Source organism: Numenius arquata, chromosome 3, assembly GCF_964106895.1.
Source record: "Numenius arquata chromosome 3, bNumArq3.hap1.1, whole genome shotgun sequence".
NCBI lineage: Eukaryota > Metazoa > Chordata > Aves > Charadriiformes > Scolopacidae > Numenius > Numenius arquata.
The window spans coordinates 30756821-30773433 of NC_133578.1; the positions used below are offsets into that span (position 1 = coordinate 30756821).

The 16613-nt window shown below is 40.0% G+C and overlaps 1 protein-coding gene across 1 annotated transcript; it reads right to left on the minus strand.

The window, feature by feature from the left end:
* Positions 1–291: 291 nt before the first annotated feature.
* Positions 292–13275, minus strand: CASP10 (caspase 10). Its single transcript, XM_074145016.1, has 10 exons — positions 12945–13275; positions 9850–10189; positions 9607–9706; positions 8893–9028; positions 8014–8102; positions 6689–6725; positions 5417–5505; positions 3800–3911; positions 2536–3040; positions 292–2026 (listed from the first exon to the last, which is right to left on the minus strand). The coding sequence occupies exons 2-10, from the start codon at positions 10161–10163 to the stop codon at positions 1855–1857; spliced, it is 1554 nt and encodes a 517-aa protein (XP_074001117.1). The 5' UTR covers positions 10164–10189; positions 12945–13275; the 3' UTR covers positions 292–1854.
* Between the last annotated feature and the right edge of the window lie 3338 nt (positions 13276–16613).

The following is a 16613-nucleotide window of genomic DNA, read 5'->3' on the forward strand; positions in this document are numbered from 1 at the left end:
CAAAATAGTCACAATGAACAGTACGAATCATGGTAGAGTAAACTGTGTTTGAACAAACCTTATTACGAGCAAGGGAAACTTTACCAGTCTTGTGTACTTCACAAGTGTGGATCTCTCTCCCCAGGGAACTCAAGGCAGAAGTCAGCTAAGACTCTTCTGACTGCCTTTACCTACTGATGATTTAATTGGAGATTACCCAGGCAGAAGTCTCTACAGAGAAAGCAAGATAACATGATGAAGTCCTCTGTGTACCAAACTTAAAAATGAAAACAAGATCCAATAAAACAAGGTCAAAATTGTTGTCGTGGTTTACTGCATACTGATAAAAACTCAATTGTTACCTAAACACAGAAAACAAGAGTGCACCATGTCTGAACACTAATTGTGAGCCAGAAACTTAATGATTCTATTACAATATATTATATAGTCTACTCACAAACAAAACATTTTCTATCTGTGGCATAAATGTGACTTCAGGTGTGGCAGCCATACTAACTTAGGAGACTCAAAATGCAATGGGTCACACAATTATCAATTCATCACAATAAAAAGCAACCATTATGTTTTGGCAAACTGGCTGCATTTCAATGCTCTATATGATGTAAAACTCCCCTCCTAGAAATCCTGGACAGTGCAAGCCAGAAATTGCATCCAACAGCACCAGACAGTACTCTTTCAAATCTTCATCCTAACTTATGGCTAGTAATCATATATAACAATGAGCGTTTTGCTGAAATAAACTGTTTCACCTCAGCTTAAACCCCGAGGCTGTTAAAACCCCACTGATTCATGCAGTCCAACAAAGTGCAAGGGCCAGTCAGAAGCAAGGATAAGACTTATCCCAGTACCCAGTTTTTATCTCACCAAGCTCTTAAAAAGAAGTATAAATTTAATGCAGTAACAAACAGGAAGGACACAGACATACATAGTAAATGCTCATAACAAAACAATATGACATTATTTCAGCTAAGTCACAAAATGCTGTTAGAAGCTTAATCAACAAGCAGCCTTGTTTCTCATACGGCTGTATTTTAGATCTTAAAAAAAGAAACAATAATCAGAAAATGTACGCTTAACAAAGTTAATCAATCTGACAAACCTATGCAGATACACTGCTGAATGCCGTATTTCATACCATGCAGATGATCTATGCTAAATTTTCTTCCCAGAAGTAATGGGGAAATGACAGTTCACAAGGTTTCACAGAGGGAATACTACACAGCATTTTGGCTTTACTCAGTTTTGGAAAGATCTCATTGTACATGAGCTTTATGTTAGCCATTAGACGGTTAACAGTGTGCATTGTGGAACAAACTACTGATTTCAATAATTAACTGGTTCTCCATTAAGTTAAACGTGATTTAAATTAGAGATGGAAGAAATCCTTTTCCACTTAGTACTTAAGCGTTCTCTTCATTCCCACCTTTGTCTTGCTCTGTGAACATAGATAGTGGATTTAGAGGTAGGATTTAAAACTGTTAGCCTGAAAAATAAAACCCAATGAGCCAAAATCAGACCATTAACAATCCTGGTTTAGACACAGAAGGCTACATGCAACCCTTATGCTGTCAGAAAAAGACTTTTATATCTGCAGTCTGTGCAGGTACAAAAATGTTTAACATGACAGAAGCCTGGTTCTCCCAGCCCTGATAACTCTGAATATATAGGTGATGTAAATAGCTGGCACATGGATTGCTTTAATTGTGTCTCCTCCAGTTTCACAGTTTGTTTGGCAATAAATTTAGGAGGCCTTGCCTGGAAGCTAACAGTTCGTCAGGATTCTGGGTAATTGCCTTAAAACAGGTAGTATGGTGAATTGCATTTAAATGAGATGTGCTGATAAAGGGATGTATTTTAAAAGCCTAAGTGTTGCTGTGAAGGAGGAGGGTCTCTAGGTATTGGGAATATAAATTTTCTTCTTAAGGTATATGCCGGTTGGGGCATCTGCTTCTTTGTCCCCAAGCGGTCAACACGTCTGCCCACATCTTCATTAACTTCCGTAAGAATCGACAAAATATCTTCACCCCTACAGCCAGAAGGAGAGCAAAAATAAAAAAAAACCAAACTTATTAATGAGCAGATGGCAGTCCATTTAACAACCTCCCAGATCATCTAGAAGATACAGTATAAACATTTAAAATGCAAAAACCACATTCTTTTCTCCAAATTTGTTCCCATTTGAGTCACAAAAGACCTTTTCTTACTCTGTCTCGTTTCATTCAACCAGTAAAGAAAAATAATGGAATAAAATATTTTTACCTAAATGCACTCAATAAACAGATGGCTCTGCCTTAAAGAACATAGATGGGAACTTTTGAGGTTTTTTTACAATGAACTTCACATTCTCCAGATTATGGTATTAGCAGTGTGAATGTAAATTTATCAGCGGTGAGCAAACAAATAATCAGTTTAACTAATTTTGTTCACCTCAGAACATGAGTTAGTGTTCCTACGTGAATCTGCCTTTGGAGAAAAAAAGAAAAAAAAAGGAAGTTCCTCCCATTTTTTCATGGAAGATCTAAGCAAAGTATTTACCTTGGTACCAACAACTGTAGCTTGCTGCACAGGGCCTGAATATACCAAGTACCCTGTTGAATGTGCCGGAAAGAGGCATATCCATCAATTGTGGCCATGCCTAGGAGGAAATCGGCCTCTTCAGGAATACTTTCAGAAGGAGAAATGCTCTGTTGTATGGAAGACAAGGCAGGAATTTGTGCATCAGCTTCAACATAGACAGGACGCTGTATCTCTTTACCCTGGCATGCTTGGATAAAGAAGAGTTTGGGTTTTTCAGCCAGTTGTGGACATTGTCTGGCAGTGAAGTGGGACATGATCATGCGAATTGATACAAGTTCCTCATCTTTCCCATAGATCGCTCCTGACTCTCCATGAGATAAAATACAACATATGAAACAGTCCCTGTCTTTGTGGTCTTGCGAATGCTGCCAAGTTTGCATGACACGTTTAATCTCCCAGGATGTCAGATTTTTGTAAGGCTTGACATCCAGACCAAGCCATGTGAATACTCGCTGCAGTTCCTCTGTAATTAAGAGAAAGATAAAAGGAAAAACTGAGGCAGTAGAAAACCATTTTATGAAGTTTCTATGCAAGCTAATCTGAACCAGGAAAGACCTTACATCCTGACACTTCCTCAGATTCATCCTTATACTAGTATCAACTAAAGGTTAACTGGAATAGAAAAAGATGGCATCAGCTCAAACACAGAATTCCTGGATTTTTCTGGACAAGTTTCAGAAAATACGATGACATTTTACTGTATAATGACACACTAAGTGAGCTCGCAAATGACTCCTGAAAATATGAGGACCCCCCCCAAGTTTCAGATTAGATCTTTCAAAACTTACCTCACATCATTATTTTCCAGTTGCAGTTTTGACTATTAAGAGTTTCATAAACAAGAGAAAAATAGAAAGAACAGAATAAAATAAGAAGTATGCACAGAGTTGAGTGATGACAGAATTTTGCATTATATTATGTAGAACGACGATTTAGTTTAGTTTTAGTTCTTTATTATAGTTATAGATAAAGGCTAAGTAAGAGATTCCTAAAATGATTGAAGAATGATCCAACTGCCTCAGAAACTCAGTGGTTACTCATCCTTTAACCCTGCTTCTCCTAGGATATGCAAATGACATAATTTAACACATTATCAAACATTTTACTCTTTAAGAATATTAACTAAAATATAGACAATAAAATACAGGGCAATACTAGACAATCAACTCACGTGGGGAAACACAGAGACTAATCCTCCAAAAGTCTCGCTTCAGTAACTTACCAGCATCTCTGCAAGAACCTTTCCTCTCCTGAAGAGACCCATCAAACTCAACGTTATTAATAACAAGACAAAATCCTCTGTGGCGTCCATCCATTTTGTAGCTTGTCATCTTCTGTAGAAAGGAGAGGGAAAAATCTTACAGCCTCAATGATTTTATTCAGCTTACTCATATTTTCTTAACATGTCTCAAAATTGGCATCCAAAAATTAGAGGCACCTAAGACCATGGGTTACTTTAGAAAAGCTGGAACTCAGTGGCGTCCCCTTGTGTGAAAAGACTGTGGGTGAAGCCTCAAGCACACTGTCATCAAATATCAAACTGTAGAGGAAAGGTTTAGCAGCTGAGTTGGTCATCTGTATGCAAAAGAGAGGATTCAGCAGCTGAACTCTGCAATCTGAACTGATGATGGGGACAGAAGTCTCAAACTGTTTCTAATGTCATGACAATATTTTAACTTCAGATGGCAGAGGGTTCACAGTGAAACTATAGGATGTTAGACATCCGAGTCATTCTTTTCAAGAGTAGTGATGAATACCTATAGCAGGTGGTTCATACTTATTCACTGGAAAGGGATTCAAGCAAAACAGAGATCTAAGAAGTGCATAAATCTGCCACACGAACATTTTTACTAAGATTTAAAAGTTATCTACCACTCTTAAGAAAAACATTTTAAAAACTGAAAAGTCACCAAAACTTCAAGTACTGTCTCTTCAAGTCCAGTCTGGGGTTGAAATCAAAAACTCCCACCACTCTAGTTCCTTTCTGCTCACTAGAGAGAGCAACAAACCTGCTTTTGTGCTTTTTAGTAGAACAAAATGAAAGCAGCACTCTAAGCACCTTCCACAGCAGCAAAAAGTACTTTTGCTACAGCAGTCTGAACATCAGGTGATGAAAAGATATGTTATAGGCACAAGAATATCAAGAAATTAAATAGCTATAAACAAATGCAGTAACTTGCTCCCTCAATATCCATGCTCATCAGAAGTAAAAAGCCACAGGGAGAATTCAGTGGCACACTGCTATACAAGGTTAAAGAGTGCATGTAAAGCTTCTAAGAAGGGATCTCACAAAAAGGATCTTTTCTCCTGTACCAAGACCTCTGGTTTATTGATGAAGATTGTTACAGGCCTGCAATAGCTTACTAAAAACTCTTGCCTTCTTTTACCCTTCTCAGGAGGTCTTTGCATACTACCCCTTATTGCTTTTCATTTCAAGATGCCCTGAAGCTTTTTCTAAGGCAGATTCATAAAGAGAGAACTGTGAAGCTATATTTGTGTCCATGTCTCGCACATTCTACTGCCATCTCCAAAATGCACAACTTAAGAAAATGCCAAACGTTTTGCTTATATAAGGAAGATAAGCAGATGCACTGATGTGTGGATAACATCAAAGGTGTTATGCCTGTTTTGCCTCCACCACACCTTTCAATATTAGTAAATTTCTGGCCTCCCAGATTAAAATATTCTCTGAAACGTTCCAGTTGATCAGACAACTCAAAAAACTTTATGAGGCACATAGACATCTCACATGTCCTTGCATGATAAATGTCATTACAGGGATGAAGACCTCCTACACCCAGGTATTCAAAAAGAAGGACTGGAAAAGATTGTCTCAAACCTTGGATTCATTTTCCACATTGCTGAATTCTCCAGGCAGCTCCAGGTTCATGTCAGAGAAACCTTGTGTAAGATTAGCTGCTTTGTTGTCTAGGAAAAAAAAAACAGCATAGATATTTATGAAGAGAAATCCAATATTGGTGGACGTAGCAAAAAGGAGTTTAGCTACAATACAGCACTTTTTGTATTTGAAATAGTGTTTTAGTGAAAGGAATAATTCCTCTGTATGAGATAGCATTGTCATCTTCAAAGGATGTATTATGAACATGTCTCCAGCTATTTTTATTATATATATTTTTGTGACAAAAGCAAGGTTTCTATTTGTATTGGTATTGTGGAACAAAGATATCAATAGTAGAAGGACAGATTCTACCCGAGACATTCAAATGAATTTTTTATTTGGAAATCAGCTCAGAAATAAACTGTTCTGCAAGAAGATCTGCAACGTTACTACTGAAGCTCCCATTACAGACTTTTTTTTTTGTTCCGGAATCACTGATAATAACTCTCACACCAACTTTCAGAGCAAGGCTGCATTGACAGAGCTTGAAAGTGAAAAAGAGCTGACAAATGTTGTACTGCTATACTTTGCAACTGGTCAATTTGATGTGGAGTCACAAAGATGGATGCAATCTACCCACTGTTATTTGTACAGAATCTTTTCAGAGATCTGATCCAAAATGTAACTTTATTTATTGCTGCTTTATTTACTTCTCCTTCTGAATGCCCTAAAACGCTTGTCTCCTTTTGTACAAATCACATGCTATTTAATGCATTCAAAACATTCATCTCTACCATGCAACACTCCCAGGCTCTTCAACATAATGATCTATACAGCAAAATAAGTCAGAGGGAAAATCCTGCACACAAAAAATTAATATCTCAATTTTATAAACAGTCATAATGTTCCATTCCTTTGTCCTCCCAGTGATATATAAACAGAAAACTTGTTTTTCTTGTTCAAGCAAGAAATCATCTTTTTGCTTCTAATCAGACTGGCCCTTATTTCAATTCCCAGAAAGCACTTTAGTTAGTTTCTAGTAAATGACTGACAAAGTATACACAGGATTTGCCTATTTTCTCTTGCCTCTTTTACATAAGAACAGAAATTCTTCAAATCTATTTGTGTAGAAAGCAAAAGACCCTTCCAAGAAGATAGCAAGGTAAGTGTGTTGCATTAAACCAAATGCTTGAAATTTCCCAGAGGAAATAAAGGAATGCAACATTAAACATAAAGGTAATAGAAACCAAACATATTTTCAGAAATTCTTACCATTGATATTAGAACCAACAGATTTGATTGAGGTCTCCTATTTTTTGAGAGGGAGGGATACCATGTTAAAAATCATTATTATGTGTACTAAGTTTTCATAGTGATTTTAGCAAACTAGGCTTAATACAAAGCTCATTAAGTAGTGAGTAGGAAAAATACTAAATTGCTAACAGCAGCAGAGCATTTAATAATGAAATTACAAAAGACATCCCCACTTACAGCAAATCTCACAGAGCTGGAAACAACTGTATTTTCTCTTAACGAGAAAGGGAAACAGCAAAGAGTTTTCTTTCACTTCCAAATGATCCTCTCACTATAGGGTAGGCAGTCACTATAAACAAAATAAAGGTCCCAACACAGTCCCATACAGTTCTCTTGGATAGTCAATTATTTGAGTTATAAATCATTATAGTTAGTTATTCTAGTCCTGCCTAAGTAACATCTTCTAGTACTTACTAGTGTCAATGGTTTATTATACAGCCTGGAAAAAGTATATAACCTCTCATCCTTTTAAAGGAAAATCAAACATGATCATCAGGATTATGGAAACAGTCTCTTGGTCTTATTTTTTCCAATTCTTTTAAATCTATATTTTCTTAATAAGACTACATTCATTTTCTTACTGTGCCAAGTGCCATGCAGGAAGGCTTCCCCAAACCCTCTATACATGTAGAGCAAGTGTAACTCAAGGCAGCAGTGATGTAAGCCCTTCTGATACTAAATAGCTCATTTTCCTCAGCTCTTGTCTACTACAACTTATCCCTAGAGAGATCACTGGTTTTCCTCACTCAGAACTGGGTTAAAACTCCCTCCCTTCCTCTCTTCTTTCTCAAAAAAAGAGACCAGTTATAGCCCTGGTAAGTTTCTCAATCTGATTCATCATGAAGCTGCAAGAAGGTTTTAACTGATCAAGGACTGGTACATTGAGAAAATGGGACCACTTCCATTAGCAGCAGCAGTTTGAACTGACCATCAAAGTACAGTGTCAGCCAAAACTTTAAAAATCAGCACCAAGTGACTGACCCATTCTCCAAAAGGCACCTGTCCAGCTTTTTCTCTAGCTTCTCTCTCTTCCTAACATTGATTTCATTATTTTTTCCCCAGTTGTACTTGACCAATAGTAGTATTTTTTACTTCCACTATTTGACACTATATGCAGCTGTATTTCTTACATGCTGAACAATATGGTTGTTCCCTTCATAGATCAAGCAAGAAGACTTCACAAAAAAATCTCACAGCCAGTACAGTTTTAAAATAAAGGCAAGAAACAAAAACAACCCCCCAAACTACTAAAACTCAAGTTGGCAATATGTACTCCAAGGTACCTGTGGGGAGGTGAATACTCTGATGTGTTCAGTGTGAAACAGTGAAGACTCCTTAATTGGCAGAGTGCTCTCCTGCTGCGGCAGAGACACTAAGAGCAGAAAGAGACAAAATGAGAGACAAAATGCATTTTAGTTAAACCAGTATGAATCTGCACATCAGGCAAATGCGGACCTATACTTACTGAAAGATATATTAAAATAGAAAGCAACTTTGAAACACTCAGAAAGCTTGGAGGAAGGGAACTCATGAAATGCTGAGTGCCCTTGCACCTACTGGGGAGACACAGCTTTGTACTTCCCAGAATGTGCTTCTCAGTACTCAAATAAATTAAAATAGAACTTTTTTCCCAGTATGCTCATAGTCACCCCGCAGGATGTTAAACGAAGGAATATTACAAACTGCAGTATAACCTCTTATAACACGAATCACACATTTAATAATAAAGGCTACCACGTATCAGGCACAAACACGCACACAGTTTGCCTCACCAGCTTATTGGCAAGCAGCTGCCTTGTTGTAGTGTACGTTCATAAATCACAAAGTGCCATTTACAGGACAATCATCATCATCTCAATACTATTCATGGAGAAATAGAGAAGTGTGCCATAACTATAAATAGATGTTCAGTTTCCCAGCCTAACCTGTATATGCTGAACTGCTCTGTGGCCTCAGATATTCCAGCACGTCCCTACTGGAATTCAGCTAGGAAGTAATGCAAACTAGGGACCATTATGCCAAATTTGTGTGTGAAGGTGAGTGATCCCACTCTAGCTCCTATTCTAGTAATGTATACATAGGACCTTGAGGTTCAGTTCCCCAGACCCTTCTAGTACTTCCTGCATTTTAGCAAACCTACTTCCTGACTCTGAATTTCTCACCTTTTGCCCTTTTGTAGCAGTTTACTGTTGCCAGGAGATCGGGTGAAACATTCATACAGATGTCTTCCAGCATCTGTACATTGTTCTCAGTTAAAAGGCCCTGTTTTTCCAATAAAATCAGCAATTCCAGAGCAGACTGACAGCCAAAGAGAGAAAAAATTAGTTATTGTTCCTTAGAACTCAAAACCTGCCTCAGACCTGTCTGCCTCAACCAATCACATTATTATCAGCTTTGCTTCCTACCAACAAGGTCCAAACAGTCAATTTTACATCACTGTTTGAGGTGGAAATGTTGCTCCATGGAAAGCTACTAGTTGCATGATTATTTAGTATGGCCTTGTTTAAACAGATTCACCCAAACCATATTAATGACTCTTGGCTTCAAGAAGGCTTTATTGCTGTGAAGTGGTAGCAATGACATATGGACACAAATCTCCTTTGTACTTGGCTCGAGCAGGGTGAAGATTTGATTTGCCATCCTTTTATGATCTATTGCAAGACTGAACTGTCAATGATTCACCTTGGCACAAAGCACTAAGTTCCATACTTACATGTCAACAGTTTCCTCCTTGCCTACAAGGCCTACAAATACTGGCCAGCCTAGTTGCAGATTATGCTCTATTCTGCCACTTTTCTCTTCACACTTTTCCTCCTATTTCCCCCCCTCTTTCTTCCCTTCCCACCATATACACGTTTGGCTCTCTCCTCACATACAAGAGTTATCCGTCGCCTTGGAAGATAGTTTTGCAGGAGGAATATGATATCCTTCAACATGTCATCGGTAATGTTCTCTGACAATTCGTACAGCATCTGCCTGTAATAGAGACCCAGTGAGATAAAACCAGAATACAAGACAGTGTGGAAACTAAAAGCAATCTGAGAATTCAAAAATGGAAAGGGGAACAGTATGGCATAGATGGCAGTAATGGAGAGAACATAATCCCACTGCAGCCTTACCTGTACGGAGACACTCTTCCCTTTTCATGCAGACATTCTTGCACTTTCTCCTTGGTATAACCAAGCTTCTTGAGCAAGGAGTAACATTTCATTCTGTATAAGAGTTCAGCTAGTAGGAAAGTATCTTCCTCATTCAGATATTCTTCAGCCATAAGAAGCTGAAAGATGTCCACTGCTGACTTCACATTTTCTAGTTTCTTGAAGGGGAGCAAGTCAGTACAGAGAAATTTTAGAGCTGCTACGTCTTCAGCCACTAGATTTTCATCAATGAGCAGAAGCTGCTGACGGAACTTCAGGCTGGCATCATCCTCCATGTTGCTGGAACCAACAGTCTCTCTGTCTGAAAGTAGAAAGCAAACATTAGTAACATTTGAATCTTCAGTAAATGATCCTTGTAATAATATTTCATCCAACAGTTGTTTGGGAGCCCTGGATTCTCTACAGGAGAGGAGTTTCCTTTTAAATAAATTTGAAACTTCCTTCCTTCTATAAACACAAGACTACAACAAAGATCAGATTCCACAGAAGCTCTAAACAACGCAGACTAAATTTGAAGTTAGCCCTGCTCTTAGCAGAAAACTGGACTAGATGACCTCAAGAGGTCCCCAAGTTCTTCTGTTTCTTCCAAACATTTTCCACATTCAGATCTTTGCTTCTCTTCATTGTTTGTAGGTGGGAAGAGTACCTGCAGTAAGTTATGACAACTCTCAGTGGAGTGAGCACAGTGGTTCACATATATTCCTCGATCTACAGTCTGAGGGCCCATTCTCCTGTAGCAGGCAGGTTTTCCTCTGTTACAAGCCTGACACCCCATCTGAGCTGTGGAATCCATCCACTCCCAGTCATATGTTGCTACCAGACTGTGTTTTACATTTGGCAAAGGAGAACCCTAAAGCCTCCCTTTTAAATATCTGTCAACTAAAACATAACAGTGCTCTGTCTAATTAGGCTCTGCACAAGCAACTTGATCTTACTGAAGTTTAATAGACTAATCACCCTTGCACTACACCAACTTCTTCCATGTAGCCTCGGCAGTTCTTTTCTGCCTGTAGAAGGTTATATAGGTAAAAAGATGCTTCAGTGCCTTCTACCCAAATGGGCAGGTAGGTCTTTAATCTTTTGTTTAGAGCAACTGGAAGAAGCAAATCTTTCTACATGAGGGAGCACAAGAAAAAAATCAGAGAAGCACAGTAGGGACAAAACCTCTGAACCCAAAGCCTTTGAAGGCTCTGGGAGGACAGCTCAGCAGATAAACCACAGAAGGCATCATACCATATGGGGGCACAGAGAAGAGACTGTTGCATTTTTGTGTTCAGAGGCAGATAGAAAATATAATCCCCAAGTCCATATGCCCAATGTCCTGGTTTGAGGTAAAACAGAACCAAGTTTATGTTCAGTAATTTTACTTTTCAGTTAAGTCTCTTCCAGCTACCTGCACTCTCTGAAATTAATGGCATATTTTTTCAGACAGTATCCACTTCTAGTGGAGATAAGGCCTGATGTTTGTAGTTAATACCAAGGAACAGTATGCAGAGAGGCTCCTTGCTTATACTTCTTGCTATAACAACCAAGGTCAGCTAACTTTGTTATATGCCCCACTGGAAAGTCAGAAGTGAAACAGTGTAGAGGGGGTTGCACCTGCGGGGAGGAGGGGACAGGTGACCCAAAACTGACCAACAGGGTATTCTATTCCATCTACCTTATGCTCAGTATAAAAGCTGAGGGATCAAAGGAGTCAGCTCTTCCTTCAATGGCTGGCGTCCAAGGAGGACTCTCTTTATCTGCCTTTGATCCTCATCGGTGCATTCCTGAATCCAGATCCGGAATTCAGTTCCTCCCTGTCACCAACCAGTCTGGGACTTTCCCAGTGAATGCCAGTGACACTTCATCCTGGGAGCTCAATATTGGTTTTGTATATATCATATATATTTCATTATTTTCTTATTATTTTTTCTTTTTACTATTTTATTAGTAATATTTCATTAAAGTAGCCTAGTTTCTTTTAAACTCCTAAGTCTCTTTCTCTCTCATCCTTCTCTCCCTGAAGGGAGAGGTTGGGGAGAGCATCTGTCATTTGTTTCAGTAGCCAGTCCGGCCCAAACTACAACACCCAGTTAGGAAATAAGGTTTGACAGAACCCAGGAACCCCAAATCGTGTCCTGTCCCTAAGTCACAAGACTAAGCCTGTGCAAAAAAAAGAGGTCAGACTGCTTTTTCCTGTATTCAAACTTACTCTCCCATAGCTCAACAATTGTCCTTCAGATTCTCTCTCTACTCATATGAAATCCCATGTGCCGTGACACCCTCTTCACTTAAGCTGTTATCAAAAAGGTTCAGATCTCAGTTATCTACACACAGAAGTTGTATCACTTCACAGTAAATCAAACTTTAAATTAATTTAGCTAGAAGTTACTTAAAAATCCTATCTAGATGCTGCAATCAACTAAATTTAGCAGAATAATTTAGGTTAAACTGATTCCTGCCTAAACTAACAAGCCTATATAATCCAGGTTCAAACTGAATTATGACAATTCAGAATTTAGAGCAAATGGTTTCAATTAAATGAGTTAACAAATCATCACTTTAAAACGGAGCAAGTTGTGTGTACACCAGGTGAAGTCATTTCATCAGCAAATCAAACTGAAGCAAGATCCAGCACAAGTTCCTTCATCTACCTCAAAAATAGTTTTCAAGTCTGTGTTGCTGCCATTCCTGAAAAGCTTTTTTCACTCAAAAAAATTCCTGCTTGAGTTTGGAATACCCTCAAGACCTCCCAGCGCATGCTGCATTCACTAGCCGTCTAACCTCACTTTCCTGCTTCTGTGCCGAGGGCCGGCTGGGCTGGCCCTCTCTCTCAGCACTAAATAAAAGGAACTACTGCTGGCTCACCACCAGCTCATCCACTGCTCTGCTTACTGCTTCAGTGTTTTTAGAACCCCTTGCCACTTCATGCATTTTACAGGCCATTTATAAAACACCATGGTAAAAACCAGAGTCCTAAAGCAAAAAAGGAAAATGAGCAAACAATCCCTATTCCAGTAAAACAAGACGATGCTGAACGCCCAGCCCCAGTACACACGGGGCCCAGGACCTACCTGCTGCCCAGGTTTGCCGCGGGTCACCCTCACGTTTACAGCTAGAGATGGCAGAGCATTAGCAAGCAGAACATCGACACACACAAAGACGATGGATCAGCGTCTCTAATTTATGTTTTGCGATATATCCTTAGAGAAGGAAAATCACATAAAATAACCCATGAAAATTATCAAATTACTACTTTTTCCTTTGAAGTTTTATTCATTGTGACGCTGCCAGACTAAGAGACGCAAGCATAATGCGAAAACACGGAGCACGGGAGAATGCCGAGGCCCAGCCCACAGCCCCACCAGCAAGGGCAGTCCTCAGCTCCGGCCCCGCGGTCAGCCCGGCGGCAGCCGCAGCATACCGGAAGAAAGGAAGGAGCGGGATTTAGGCTCCGGACTCGAGAGCTGAAGCCTTCCTTCGTTCCCACTCCATTTCAGTTCCTCCCCTCTTACCTCTTACGTGAATACCGACACCGACACCGACCCCTCTCTCGGCAGCTACTCTCGGGGCGGTGCTCAGCGCTTCCCGGTTTATTTCCCCGCCAGCCAAGAGCCGGCGGTGCGCGCCCGCGTGCTGAGTCACGACCCCGCACCTCCCTGCCGGAGCCGGGGGCGGAGGCGCTGCCAGCCCAAGGCCGTGCGGGAAGGAGGTGGCATCCCCGATAGCGGGGGCGGAAAGCGGGACAAAGGCAATCAGGGAGAAGGGGTTGCGGGCACGTCCGCGGAGCGCCACACCGCTGTCAATGGGCGGGTGGGCTCCCACGGAGAGCGGCGGCCGCGGGGACCTGCCGACAGCCGGGAAACGGCCGCGCCGGGCCGCCCTTCCCCTCCGGCCCGGCCCGGGCCCGGGTCCGGGTCCTCCCAGCACTCGGCGCCTCGGGGCTTACGAGCATCCCACCCGCCTCCCCCGGCCGAGGAACTTCGCGAAATAGTCAGAAAAAAGCAACCGACAACGCCTCCAGGACGAAATACAAGAAGTGGCCAGTAACTCCCTTCGGTTTTGTTGCCAAGCCATTTTAAAACAGGCTACATCGCAAAAGAGCCCCAAACATTTCTAACAGACTTTTTGGCAAACATTTTTTTGGCAGGCAAATTTAACAAACTGCAGAGGTGTTAGAAGATGAGTCGACCAAGAATTTCAAGAGTTCATTCTCTGGTCTAGAGTGAGACAGGGACAATCAGTTTGACTGCATGCAGAAATTTTCTCAGAAAATCCACTTAAAGCCTAGCATTTGTAATTTAGGTAGTAATAGTAATTTAGTGGTAGCAGTAACAGCACCAATTTTGCTAAATCATGATGCTATTTTAGTAATGGCACCGTCTCAGATCACATTTCTTATGATGTTTCTACAAAACGCTAAAAATATACTCTCAGTAACACGGATTTGAAAATACAGCATGTACAGAAAGGCACAATCCACCAAAACAGAATTCCTTAAAGATTTGCAATTCTAATATTGATTATACTACAGAATTAATATAGATTCAAATACAGAAACTGAAAAAATTCTCCAAAACAGCCACAGAAAAGCTGTCAAATAATTTAGTACAGGAGATACAATTTAAATGGAACATAGATAGGCAGCAGATCATCCATACAGATGGCAGCTTCTTCTCAGCAACATCATTCTGCATGTCAGAAACGTAGAACTCTAGGTAACAGAAAAGAATTCCCAGAAACTGTCATAAAAAGCTTCTCTGACTCGGGTACCTGTAACAGAAGTCACTCCTAATTCTTATGCAGAGTTGAAAGGGTGAATAAGACATACAGGATGCTCCATCTGCAACTGTTAGTACCAGAACTTCCTCTTGAACCTAATTTCTTTTCTGGATAATGAGTTGGCAACCATTGAAGACACAAATATATAACAGTACAAAGTAAACTGGATTTATCACTCAGTCATGTTAATGTAGGTGGCTGAGAGAAGTCTGGTGCAAAACACCACAGAATCTCCTGCCTCTTGGGTAGACCTTCTGAGCCACTGAAAGGCATCATCTATATTCTGCCAATTCTCTATTCCCTCTTCCATATACACAGCACATACAGAAGTATAACAAATGTTTGTTTCAGTTATCAGAAAGCAAAACTGAAATTCAGTGCCCTGGAGCAGTGAGTCTGACAGGCTTGTTCCAAGCACTGACGACACAGGAGCAGAGGAGGAGTGGCTTGTTTTATCTTGTTCAACAGCAGGTTCTGAAAACTAGACATTTTGGCAGTCCACGACCACGGAATTTCACCAGCATGTTAGTTTTTATGTTCCTGTGCTAATACCCTAAACTCATGATGGATCCAGAATTAATTCTTTCCCCCCTTTTCTTTTGGCAACTGAACAGAAGTTTGGTATCGTTCAACCACTGTATCTGCAATACATGAACAGCTTAATGCAACCTAGACCCTGCATCCAGTCATTTTCCAGATTCAAATTTTAGGTCCACAGTACAGCAAGAACAGACAGTCCCTATCACCGGTATAGAAGGACAAAAAAAAACTATGGGAGAAGTGACGAGACAACTCCTGGCATCACAAAACTCCTACATGCTAATAAATACTGACTTCAATGCTACTTTTCACTATGCAGGGAATCAAATCTACCCCCACACAACTCTTTAAAGAGATATCAAGGCAATAAATACTTGGATGAATGATTACAGAATCAGGTACTGCTATGGTTTAAGAATCTACTGAGGGTGAAGACATTAGCGTAGAAAATTAGTATCTGACATCCACAAATGCTGCACAACACATAACGTATCCCTACAACTCTTTGGTCATTATAGGGCTGTGACCACTTTTGACCCAAGCAGCCTGACAAAAAGAGACTTTTTCACTGCAAGGGTTATTTACAGGAGCCACTACAGTTCTCAAAACAGCATTTCTTCATCATTTCTAAAGGGAAGGGACAAGGACTTCACTAAGGTGAAGAACCTGTACACCTCATAACCCCCACACCAAATCTAGATTGTCACAAAACTATCAGAAACAGAGTATATCCTATTGCTAATACTTTAAGTAAATAGTTGTATACAGCATCATTCAAAAAAACCTAAACCAACCAACCCACAAAACCCCACCACACTCTTAGATCTTATAAGGATAGCCACTATTATTCTTACTTCCTTTCTCCCTTTTCTCTTTTCTTCGTCCTTCCAATACTGATGCTGTATTTCTCCTCCAAATCTTCTTTTCCCTACTCGTTCTTCTCTTGGTTCTCCCTACCATTACCCTTCTTGTTCCTGCTTGAAATTTCCATATTTCTTTCCCTCATCTCTCTGCCTCCTCTTGGTTCCACTCTCCCTGTTTTTGGTTGTCTGCAAGGCAGTAGAAGTACTCATCACATGTAAAAGCTAGTAAGGGAAATAGGAAAAAGTGAAGTTAGTTTGTGAAAGAAATCACATTTATTAACATCACATAGATACATATGATAACTAGGAATCACATCTGATTTCTACAACCACAGAAAACATACCTATTTCATACCATTTGCTTCTTTTACCAGCTACTACAGGAAGTAACTTCTAAGATTCCAAATCTGTCATTTTATAATCCTTCTCTTACCCCACTGAACATCAGCAAGGTAGAGTTTCAAAATTACACTTGTGCTTTATTTTATTGTAAGATAGTCAGTTATTAAATATTCACAGTTAGAAATGAATGCTGTTTTTATTACCTGTCACATATAT